The sequence below is a fragment of the Uloborus diversus genome, chromosome 5, assembly GCF_026930045.1.
Source record: "Uloborus diversus isolate 005 chromosome 5, Udiv.v.3.1, whole genome shotgun sequence".
NCBI classification, from domain to species: Eukaryota; Metazoa; Arthropoda; class Arachnida; order Araneae; family Uloboridae; genus Uloborus; species Uloborus diversus.
This window is the reverse complement of record NC_072735.1, coordinates 182,900,126-182,912,348: the sequence shown is the minus strand read 5'-3', so window position 1 is coordinate 182,912,348 and position 12,223 is coordinate 182,900,126. Positions and strand designations below refer to the sequence as shown.

The 12,223-nt window shown below is 31.5% G+C and overlaps 2 protein-coding genes across 3 annotated transcripts in view; one reads left to right on the top strand and one right to left on the bottom strand.

The window, feature by feature from the left end:
- LOC129223327 (storkhead-box protein 1-like) overlaps nucleotides 1–8,142 on the top strand; it is a 96,187-nt gene extending 88,045 nt beyond the window's left edge. Inside the window, exons 6-7 of the mRNA XM_054857894.1 lie at nucleotides 6,446–7,484; nucleotides 7,548–8,142. Of these exons, the coding sequence (XP_054713869.1) occupies nucleotides 6,446–7,484; nucleotides 7,548–7,657 (1,149 nt within the window). The 3' untranslated portion in view covers nucleotides 7,658–8,142. The remainder of the gene's footprint in view (nucleotides 1–6,445; nucleotides 7,485–7,547) is intronic.
- Nucleotides 8,143–8,280: 138 nt separating this feature from the next.
- Nucleotides 8,281–12,223, bottom strand: part of LOC129222282 (repetitive organellar protein-like) — a 60,677-nt gene continuing 56,734 nt past the window's right edge. For both annotated transcript variants that reach the window (XM_054856767.1, XM_054856768.1), the window contains 3 exons: nucleotides 11,542–11,562; nucleotides 10,152–10,206; nucleotides 8,281–8,421 (listed from right to left, as the gene is read on the bottom strand). In XM_054856767.1, coding sequence (XP_054712742.1) covers nucleotides 8,371–8,421; nucleotides 10,152–10,206; nucleotides 11,542–11,562 — 127 coding nt within the window. In that variant the 3' untranslated portion in view covers nucleotides 8,281–8,370. The remainder of the gene's footprint in view (nucleotides 8,422–10,151; nucleotides 10,207–11,541; nucleotides 11,563–12,223) is intronic.

The following is a 12,223-nucleotide window of genomic DNA, read 5'->3' as shown; positions in this document are numbered from 1 at the left end:
TGATGCCTACATTTCAAACTAGAGTGTATGTCTTTTCACAAACATGTGACATAACTATGGGCAATGGTTCTGCAGGCTCATAAAATGCACTTCAATATGAGGAAATTGCATAAGAGTTAACTTTATAATATGATAACTGGAAGCAAAGTGAAAAAAAAAACTTTTACAGTAAAAAGGGGCCTCCGTGGCTTTGCGGTAGAAGCTTCGTCTCCCACGCCGGAGGTCGTGGGTTCGATTCCCGCCAGTGCCCTGGTTGTTATTTCCTTATCTTGTACTGTACACCTTTTCTGTGTATGTCCATAGGCAAGGCGCCTGGCCCGCAGTTCTCTATGTATGTGAAGCTGTTTAGTTTCTAACTTAATAAATAAATAAATTGCGGTAAAAACGTAAGTTATTTGTAACACTTTTTTGAAGGTGTTTTAGGTATATTTTTAATTATTTTAATTAAGGTAGCTTTTTTTTAGTTTATACTGAACATTATAGTTCATTGACATTCATTTAGGCTGTATATTATACTGAAAAAAATTATTTTCTCTGCACTAAACTACAATGATAGCAAACAATTAATAAGTCATATTTTATTACTTATGATAAAAGCAATACTATGACATTATAAAACAAGGGTATAGCTGCCTAACTGACTAGTGGGACAGTAAAAAATTGCAAGACAAAGCATTGTAGCTTGAATACAACTAATGCGTCATTACGCTGATGCAATTTCCTCACATTGAAGGGCATTTTACGAGCCTGCAGAACCATTGACCTTAGTTATGCCACTTGTTTGTGAAAAGACATACACTCTAGTTTGAAATGTAGGCATCAAGTTCTATACTGACCCTCAATGCACTGAGATACAGGCCCCTAAAAAGAACATTTTTTATCATATTTTGATATTTTCCTTTCACCTTGCTTCTAGTTATATTATAAAGTATGTGAATAAGCATAATCAGTCTATTTGCAAGTTTATAACTCTTTTATGGTAAGTTTTTGGTCATACTAGTTTTTAAACAGTATCTGGAAGTCCCTGGGGGAAAGTTTAAACCCGGATATGTTGACTAAATTGAAAACTGAATAGTTCATTTTACTGTTTTGAAATACGTATTGTGCTTTTGAAAATAATTTGCCCCTTAGTTCGGTCACTTGTTTGCAAAAATACACATACTCTAGTCTGAAATACAGGCATCCAGTTCTACACTGACCCTCTGAACACAGAGATAAAGGTTTATGAAAACTGCACCTTTTCGCATTTTTCGATAAAAAAAACTGCCATTTTTTGGCAGCGCAGAGAGAGAACCATGCAACTAATGAGGATATTGAATAATTTATATATATTCTTGCACAAATTATGTACAATAACCATGGTTGGGAATGAATGCAGTGCACCAGAGGGCCTCAAACAAGGCACTTTTTCATATATTTCGACAAAGTTTGGCGACCCCTGAAAGGCTGCACTGAAAGTCAGTCGCAAAATTTAAGATATACTTCAATTTAGATTCTAAATGCCATATTGTCAACACAAGAATTTTTTTGGCTGATGCTTAATACACAGAAATAACTGCATTTTGAAAAACGCTGATTTGGAAAAACCTAAACGTCGGGCTCCACTTTACGAATTTTTACAGGTTTCCAAAAAATTTTTTGGAGGAAAAGGAAAATACGTGTCTTCTAAAATCTTTAAAAGAATACACTAAATATTTGAGAAAAATCAAAAATGGTGTATATCCAAACACCCCATTTCTGCCTGATTCTTATAAAATCTCGCTCTTAAAATCACATTTATTTTTTCTCTAATCTAATCTTGACCTTTGATCGATTAGGGTTTATCAAAAGTGGTTCTTGTAGTCAAATATGGGACGTTCATCTCGATATTAAAGTGCATAAGATAATAGCCTCACATGCTAAGTTATATAGCTATGATTAAAATAATGGCAACAGGCCAAAGTTCAAGGTCAAATGTGAAGTTTTTACTCATTTCAAAGAGTGATAACTTGCTTAGGGGACAAATAAACAAAATCAAACGCAGCAAAAACTAATAAGTGGAATCGCACTAAAGAGAACAAGAAGTTCCGTCTAGAACTAGACGAGCCTACTTTCCCGTATACCCATACTACTTTCTAGTACCTGATCAATATTCTCAAAAATAGCTAAAATCGCAAATTTTTTCAAACATTTTTTTTTAAAAATATTTTAAGCTGATTTCTAGGAATAAAATATTCCTTACTTTTCTTCAAAAAAACGAACAAATAAAATAGCAGCACCTTTTAAACAAAGCAGCTAATACACTTCTTTCCATTAAAAATTTTTTTTAACAGCTTTCAAAACGATAAAATAATAATAATAAGTTCATTAAAATAAATACATCTTATTAAAAAAAATCGTTTCTTTTTCCCCTGTTGCCAAAAATAATTTTTTAAACGAATTAATGCACTTACCAAAATAATAATTAAAAAAAACAATAAAATGTCAACTTAAAGAAATAATTTTCATTGTCAAAAAAAAAAAAAAAAAAATCGTCTGCGCATATTTTTCGAGTTTATTCACCGAAAACTAAATACCTAACTTAAAACTTTAGCGTGAAAATAAAAACAAATCATATCAACAATAATTATTTCACAGTTAAAACCACAGCAGCGGAGTCGGAGTCGGAGTCAATCTCATTTTGGGATAAAAGAGTCGGAGTCGAATATCCAAGAATCGGAGTCAGTCATTTGTCCTCCGTGTATAAATGTTTGTCAAAGCTACGAAGTCAGAGTCGAAGTCGGGGAGTCGGAGTCCGATTAATTGTCGGGAACAGGAGTCAGAGTCGGTGTCAGGTGCCCCTAAATTCTCGGAGTCGGAGTCGGGAGTAGGTCCACAAGAGCTATTTCCAACAAAGTTTGTTTGAAGTAAATCCGCCTTTAAGTTCGGAATCTATATTGACTTTCAGTTTCCCCTTAGGCGCTAATGTTAAGAGATTTGAACTGTTCAAAATTGAACGAAAACTTGTTCAAATCAAAAAGATATTTTCGATACATGTTTTTTATCAAAAGTTTTTCCCTACAAAGTTTGTTTAAAGTCACTTCGCTTCTAAGTTCAAGATTTATTTTTGATTTGAATTACCCCGTAGGCGCTAATGTTAAGTTTTTTTGAACTGTTCAAAATTGAACGAAAAATTGTTCAAATCAAAAAATGAATTATGGGAATGAGATGTCCTCGCCGAGATCTTTCTAACAAAAAAAAATTTGTTCGAATCGGACTATTCATTCAAAAGTTATTAGGGGGGGACAGACAGACAGACCGACAGACAGACCGACAGACAGACAGACCGACAGACAGACAGACAGACCGACAGACATTTTTCCCCATCTCAATACCCTACTTTCCAATTTTTAATTTTTCAATATTTATCTAACTATTTTATTTATTTTTGACTTTTTTTTGTTTTTCGGAATATTTTTAAGATGTATTAAGCCTTCTTTCATGCTTTTTTCTTCTTTCTCTGATTTTTACTGGGAAAGTAGGCTAAAAATGACAATTTTAAACTCTTGTATACCAAAAGGGGGTATTTTCCCTAGCCAATTGAGAACATGCATATTCCCTTCAAGTACTACGCCTGTTGTGTGCATTGTTTTGTGTATTTGGTTTGTAAAAAAGGTACAGTTGTTTGAAATTGAGTAATTTTTCTAATTAACATACACACTAAAACAGAACTAAAAAGTATGAAAATATCTTTGCACATTCTTAAATTACATATATTATGTACTAAATAATAAAAAATCTCAAAAAACATAGTATAATATATATATAAATAAAAAAATAATTCCCTTAATTTGGATGACATAAAAATATTCGGACATGAATGAGTAGTTTATACTTGATTCAAGTAGTTAATGTATAGACTATACTAATAATGTACACACAAAAATTTGCAATGCATACAAACATACTCTCTGTACATTAACTTATGTAACTTGCTTTAAACATATGCAAGATAGTTTAATTTCTTGTTTGAGTAGTTTTGAGAAAATTTACTCACACAGTATTACTACAGTATTGACAGTTCAAGTAGGTTAACATACAATGATGAGCATTTTCTTCTGACAATTTTTAAAATAATACATACTTCTTCACGAGTATTGCTAGTGAACAATATTACTTTGAGTGAATTTGACTAAGTTAGAATAAAGGAATAATTAGCTCTCGTATTGGGAATTCTATTTGAGGAGTCGAATCTTTCTTGTGTCATTTGTTCCAAGCTATTTAAATCTATATTAGGAAAAATTATTATTTGAGCAGGGTAGTGGAACCTTGGAACAGCTTACCTGAAGAAGTGGTAATGAGCAAGGGAGTAGATAGTTTTAAGAGGGCCATTGATCTTCACTGGGGATTGTAAATTGACTAGGACCAGTGCCTGTTGCAGGTCGTCACTTTTGTATTTGTAAATTTTTTTTCAGCTAGTTCTATAGTGAATAAATTCAATGACTCTAATAGCTGAAATGCAGAAGTTATACATTTCAGTTGGAATTAAAATATGATTTCCAGTAGCTCTTTGCAAGCTGACCTTTGAAACAACTCTTTTACTCTGATCCCGTCATTTTGTCCAAAACCATGTGATATTGCACAGAAATGCCATTCTGCTTTCAAGTGGACATCCATTTTGTGATGACATCATAAATTATCTCTCTACTTTTGTAACATGCTTTGGGTAAAGCATTCCAGTACGTCACATATTATGTTGCTATTACAGATGCAGTGATACTGTGTGATTTACTTTTCTCAAAACTACACTCAAATAAGAAATTAAAAATGCATTTTCTTTTCTTCAATTATGCATGTAACATTTTTGCATACATTTAAAGCAAGTTACATAAGTTAATGTACAGAGCGTATGCTTGTATGCAAATTTTTGTGTGTGCATTATCAGTATAGTCTATGTGTTAACTACTTGAACTGAAAATCAAGTATAAACTACTCATTCATGTCCAAATATTTTTAAGCAATCAAACTAAAATAATTATTTTGATATTTGCAATATGCTTTTTTCAGTACATATATGTTATATAGTGTATAATAATATACATAATTTAAGAATGTGCAATGATATTTAAATTTTTTATTTCTGTTTTAGTGAGTGCATTAACTAGCAAAATTTCTCAATTTCAAACAACTTTTATCTTTTTTTAAACCAAATACACAAAACAATGTCCAGAACATGCATAGCACTTGAATGGAATACTTAATACGTCCTAGAAATTTTATATTTAATTCCATCCCCGTTTGGTTTACAGGAGTCATAAAAAACACTATTGTATTTTTGAGGAGCTGTAAACTATAAAGAGTAAACATGCAGTTACAGTTAAAATTTCTCATTGGTGTGATTCCAGTGAGTTGTTTTTGCCACATTTCATTTTGTATTTTTTTTCTAATAATCAAATTATCACCCTCTGAAATGAGTAAAAATTTTACATTTGACCTTGAACTTTAGCATGCTGCTATTTTTTGCTATATAACTCAGCACTGCAGACTTATCTTATGTACTTTAACATCAAAATATAAAATTAACTGCCAAAAGTAATTCAAATAGATTTGGTCTAAAATTTAAAGGTCTAAATGTCCCATTTTTGACGATGAAACTAACTTTTAATAATCTTGCAAAAGTCAAACTTCAATATTAGAGAAAAAATAAAAGTGGTTTTAAACATCTTTTATATGCAGTTGTTAGGGATATGAATTTCAAAAAAATTAATAATGTTTGAGAAGGAACCAGTACGGTTTGACCCCTGTAGATAATGTGCCCTGTTCAATTAAGATTTGATTCACAAAAAACTAGACCAAACTTTTCTTTTGAGCTCACCTGTGCTTTAAGTAAGCCTTAGACATGCCAGGAGAAATGTCAGCCAGAAACATCCTGGATGGATCCTGTCATTGGTATATAAGCCTGAAAGAAAATAATGATGATTCAATAACTAAAATGATTGTTCATCAGAATAAATATTTTGAAAAATTGATCTACCTTGATTAGGAGTACTAACATCTTTGCAAAAAGGAGTTACAGTAAAACCTGTGAAGTTGACCACCCTTGTAAGTTGACCACCTCTCTAAGTTGACCGCTTTTTCAGGCACGGAATAAGCCCTTATCATATAAATAAACCTCTGTAAGTTGACCACCTGTTTAAGTTGACCACTCAAGTAGTGTACCGCAAGTGGTCAACTTACACAGGTTTCACCAGTAAAACCTGTAAAGTTGACCACCCTTGTAAGTTGACCACCTGTCTAAGTTGACCGCTTTTTTCAGGCACGGAATTAGCCCTTATCACATAATTCAACCTCTGTAAGTTGACCACTTGTTTAAGTTGACCACTAAAGTAGTGCACCGCAGGTGGTCAACTTACACAGGTTTCACTGTATTGTCATCTTACATATTATTCTCACCCAATCTGAAGCATTTTCCCTCGACATTTTGCAGACAAGCTCCAAGCCAGGCTCGAAGCAAGTGGAGGCAACAAGTTCCAGAGTTCCTTGGAACGACATGGACAACTTTGAGAGACGTGCAATACCACATTTCTGGAGTCCCATTTCCACACATAAAAAAGGTCTCAACTTTGCAGACGGAAATAACACGAGAAAAACTGCATTGGTCTCGCTAAGACAAAATAATTCCAAACAGTCTCCACTCCATAGGTACTCCTATGGACCGCTTTCAAACAATCCTAAGCGACGCCATCGGCATAGAAGAAGCTCGAGTGAAAGCCCCAAAATTGTCAAACCATTACTGAACAATTACCACAGCCAGTCAACCAGTTCTAAATCTCCAGCGGACTATAGCGAAGATAAGGAGTCGCATAGTTCTACGAATGCCGCAACTTTGGCAGGGAAGTCGAAAGCGCCCCTGAATTCGTGCCACAATAGTCCAGCTGTAGATAAAACAAGCAAAAATTACATAGCCAAAAGCATTCCGACGAGGCAGTTTAAAAGTAACGAGCTTCAAAAGAATCCGACAGGGAGCAAAACAGTCACAGATACTAAATCCAATGCATCCAAAAAGTGTCAAATGTCTAAAAACATGGCCATTTCTCCAGAACCGAAGGCTCCAAAAAACAAAGAGAAAATAGTGGACATAGCTCCAGCCAACCACGATTCAGAAGACCAGTCCTTGTCAGTGAGCGATGCAAAACTAGCAGTCAGTGAATCAAGTAGCGAGCTTTCCGGATCCGGAAACAATTCAGAGGTAGCCGAGAAGGAAATCAAGATACCTCCGCCAATTTTGAAAAGCTTCTTGGAAATGCCAAAACAGCCAAACACAAATTCCAAACCAAATTCCAAGAAGGAAATCATAATCGACAACTCGGTTAGCGTTGAGGTGGCCGTAGAGAAGACGCCATTGACTTTGACCCCGAAAGGCAACAATGTCTCGACTACCATAGTCACTGAAGAAACGACTGTCACCAAGGGCAAAGGGAATTCCAAGGTTGTGACAGTGACGAGCATAACCACCAGTTTATCCCATGGAGGGATTAAAGAAATGGGGAATGGCAATACCGATGGCATTTTTTTGGAGCAAGAAATCTGCAACGAGAAGGAAAAGTTTTCGGTAAACAACCTGAACATTGAAAACGAGAAAGATTCACACATTGTCGATTGTAGTAGCACTTGCAACATTGTTACTGAAGTCAAATGAGTGATATATGCAACTAATTTAAATAATTAGTAAGCAAGTTGAAATAATGCCACAAGAACAAATATTTCAAATGTAGTATCAATTTTAGCTATAGAAAATACTCATTTTCGAAGAGCAAGAGAAAAACAAAAAGAGCACAGGGAAGAAAAGCAAAATGTTGATCATTAAAGGTGTTAGAGAAATCCTGTTTGGAAGTTTAAAACACCAATGTTTCTTCATTCCACCATAAACTTTTGGCTGATTTTTTGCCTTGATCCTTCTTCTTTCTAACCTGATTAAATAGAGCAATAACTTCTACTCTACAAACACTCAGTGTTGCCATACTAAACTCATCTCGAACCAAAAGATGACATTTTGTCTTTCTTCCATGCACTCTTCATATGTTACACATTTCATCAAAATGAACATTAAATTAATTGTAAGCCTTTCATGTGCTATGTCCAAGTAAATTTCAAATTATTTACTCTATCAATGTATGTTTAATAAAAAAAGACTTTTGTACATTTTTCATCAAAATTAAAATAGAACTTACAAGTTTTTGTTGAATTCTGTTATATCAAATGACTATGTATCCTTAACTGAAACAAGACACAAATACACAAAACTTAAAAATCAAAGGATATTGTTTTCTACGTTTATTTTTAGATCAATAATAATAATAATGACAGCTTCCAGTTTAAACATGATAGGAAATTTAAATTTGTAAATTTAGTTTATTGTTCTTCATTCTTATTTTTGATGTCGCTGGAATTCGAATCTGTTTCCTGTTGATGCAAAAATATTTCAGTAATGCACAAAAAGCAAATTAAAAAAAAAAGTACATGAAATTTAAACAATTCATACTATTCACTTAAATTATCTACACTGCATTAGTATGTATGTATTTATGTATATTCCACTGGTGTGCCTAAACTATTCATCTGATTTTGATGATAAAGTGTCAATCTATTCATCATTATAGCATGGGTAACATAGGCTACATTTTAACTGACTTCAATAATAGCAGAACCCATAGCACCTAAACTATTCATTCAATTTTTATGAATAAATTGTTAATGAATTGTTATGAACCGAGTAACATAGGCTACATTTTAACCAACTTCAACAATAGGAGGACTCGATTTTACCTTGTGAGTATGGATTTTAACCAATTTTATTTTTAGCGCGGATGTTAAATAAATTTATTAATAACAACGAAAAGTAAGAAACAAGTTGTGTGTTGATTACTATTATAGTGTTATTAAGTAAGATCAATCTTTTATAATTAAAAGTTTCTATCAGTTTGATATAACAGCAATAAATTAAATTTACCATTCTTGTATATAAAACTGATATGTTTGCTTCTGAAGTGTGTATTACTCACCCTATTACTTTGTTGTCCATCACAGGTTAAAACGGAAATATTTTTATATATATGTTTCTAATGGCAATGATTTGAAGACTGCTACAGCCGAAGAATATGAAAAAACAACAAACACATGGAAAAGCAAATACAAAAATAAACGAGCTGCAGCCAAAAGTCTATAATTCTATATTATATTGAGAAAGTCTATAATTCCATACTATAATTGATACTGGGAGGCTCCTCCCCTCCCAATATCGGTCCACGAGAGTTCGAAGTCAAAACAGAAAATATTAAAATTAAAAAAGTTTAAAAAACTGAATCCTGACTACGGCAAAAAAACCTAAAAGATAAGAAACAAGGTAGGTGCTGTTTGATATCATCGTCCTATTGAGTAAAATTAGTAACTTGATATGTTAGATATTCCTATTTATTTAGTTCTATTGAAATCCTCTGCCACTTTCACATTAATAACATTATAATTCAAATCAAATAGTGTAGTTATTCGTAAACTGTAGTTGATAATGCATGATAACGGAATTTGAATTGAATTACAATTCTGTTAATGTGAAAGTGACAGGGGATATCAAAAGAACTAAACAAATAGGAATCTCTAACACATCGACCTGTTTTACTCAATATGATGATATCAAACAGCACCTACCTAGTTTCGTAACTTTTAGTGTTTTTTGCTGTAGTCAAGTTTTTTTTTTTTTTTAAAATTATTGGAATAAGTTTTCATGATACTTGTTACAGAAAATGTTTCAATGTGCCCTTCTAAACATAACAATAAAAAATGTTGTCATTACGTTGATTACGTTATGTCACTTTTGAAACTAAGCAATAGATAATTCTACATTATGATTTATTCAAAATTAATATTTTGTTTTCCTGTTTCTCCCTAAAACCAATGAGAAATAAAATGCATAGGAAACGTTCAGCAAATGAACCATCAACATAAAATTTATTTATAGAAAACTTAACTATATCAAAGTATTATCTACAAATATATCAAAAAAGTTGAAATTAAATGATTTCAATACTAAATAATTATAGAATGAGTTCTGATGACAACAAAATAAATTTTATTTGCATTTGCTTAGTTATAGCAATAGTTTTCTAAATCAAAAAAAAAAAAAAAAAAATACTTACACTTTGTTCTGCATCAATTCTGTCAGCTTCTATAGTATAAGATGTTGTTTTCGCCCTGAAAGTTCATATTGCTTAGAAATATGAATAAATTGAAAATAAAAAATAATAATAAGCAGGGAAAAAATATTTTCACAACATTTAAACTTTCATCAATTGTCCATTTGAAAGTACTTTAACGATATTTTAATCTTATTCAAGAAAGAAAAATTTTTGCAACTTTTTTCTCCAAACCTTCAACTGCTTTCTAATAATTGCATTGGAAGGTGAGGGGTTGGGAGGGGGGAAAAACCACCATGATATAAAAATTTTCATTTGATTGAATTTTTCTAACGGCATTAGTACAGCATTATAATCTCATTTGCAAAATTTACATAGATTTTCATACAATTCGTAAAAAGTTCAAGACAGTACTAAAACACAAAAAGAAAAGTGAGCCAACATGTAATTAAAAATACAAATAAAAGTCACAATAAGAGAGTTAGAGCTAGCAAACAACTATTTGGGGACTAAGTCAGCTAGCCTCTGTTGAGGGGGCATAAAAAGAGAAGTTCGCAATAACTTAAAAGCTCGCAAGTAGACAAATAAAACATGAGAAAAGAGAAAAAAATTCTAAAGAAAGAAGAAAGAAAATGCTTTAAATCTAGTGTATATAAAACCTAGTTTTTAAAACTTTTTTTTTTTTTTGCTAAATTTCAATAAATTCATCTCTCCATTTAAGTAATAATATACCTACACAACACAATTTGAATTTAAAAAAAAGTTATTTGTTGGAAATTCCCCAAAAATTGAGCAAGATAATTAGAACTTTTACTATGTATGCTTATAAGGAAGAGACGGGACAAAGAAGGGTAGTAGTTGTTCTTTTTTCTATAGAAGTTTGCTTTCTTACATTGTTTTTTTTTCTTTTTCTTTTTTTTTTTTTTTTTTTTTTTTTTTTTTTTTTTTTTTTTGAGGGTTAATTTAATATTTAGATCCCATGCTTTTTTTCTTTTTAAAAATATTTCAGTTACTGTTTGAATATTAATTTATTTTGTTTAGACTGGCACTTTAGCTACAAAGATTTATCACACATCAAGTTATGAATAAATATCTAAGTATGACAAATAAAATATTATCAGTAATATTTTAAAAAAAAATAATAATAAGAGGATAATACTGAGAGTTCTACCCTACAAATAAACAATTTTTAAGTATTAACTTAATATTTTTAACGTATAATGTTGTTTAACCCTTAATGTTGTTAGTACAGAAACACACATTTTTTTTGAAAACATACAAATATTTCTTCAATATCAGTTGCAGCAAAAATGGCTCATAAAAAAAATTGTGAGATAACAGCTTCATCTAAATTTTATTTAGCAAGTTAACAAAGTCCAAGATTAATACTTACGGGTCTTCATTTACATGCAATCTGAAAAAGAAATGAAATTTTTTTAAAAAAATTCTGTTCAGTAACAATTTAAGTAATAACCAGTAGAAGATGGAATACTTTTTTTTTTGAATTAAAAAAAAAAGAAAAAAAAAAAAACTATTTTCAATACAGAAAAAATCTTAAGTAGTAATTGGCAGGTTACAAAGTAAAAAGAACAGAAAAAAATTGGCATGTATATTATTTCAGACATATATTATTAGATCCTAGAATTCCAACCAGGGTTGGCCGGATTGGACCCAATTGGGTTGGACCCAATGGGTTTTTTTGAAAAAACCCATTATTTAGCCCACTTTTGGGTTTTTTAAAATTTTCGGAGAAGTTTTTCAAAAAATTGATCAATTTAAATACTTTTACAATTTAAACTTATTTTTTATTTGTTCTTTACCACAGACAATGGACATAAAAATGAATTTTGAACTTTAATAGTATTTTTTAACTCTTGACAGCATTAAAAAAATACTTCAAAGATTTTGAATAAATATATTAAACTTTTTTCTTTAACTGGTCAATAACTCAAATTATCTTGACTTAGTCCTGTCCCGTCTGATTTTCTCAATATTTGTAGATTGTACAGAGGACCAACATGTCACAAATCTCGAATAAACAAGGTATATTTTTTAGAAATCAACAGGTTTCTCAA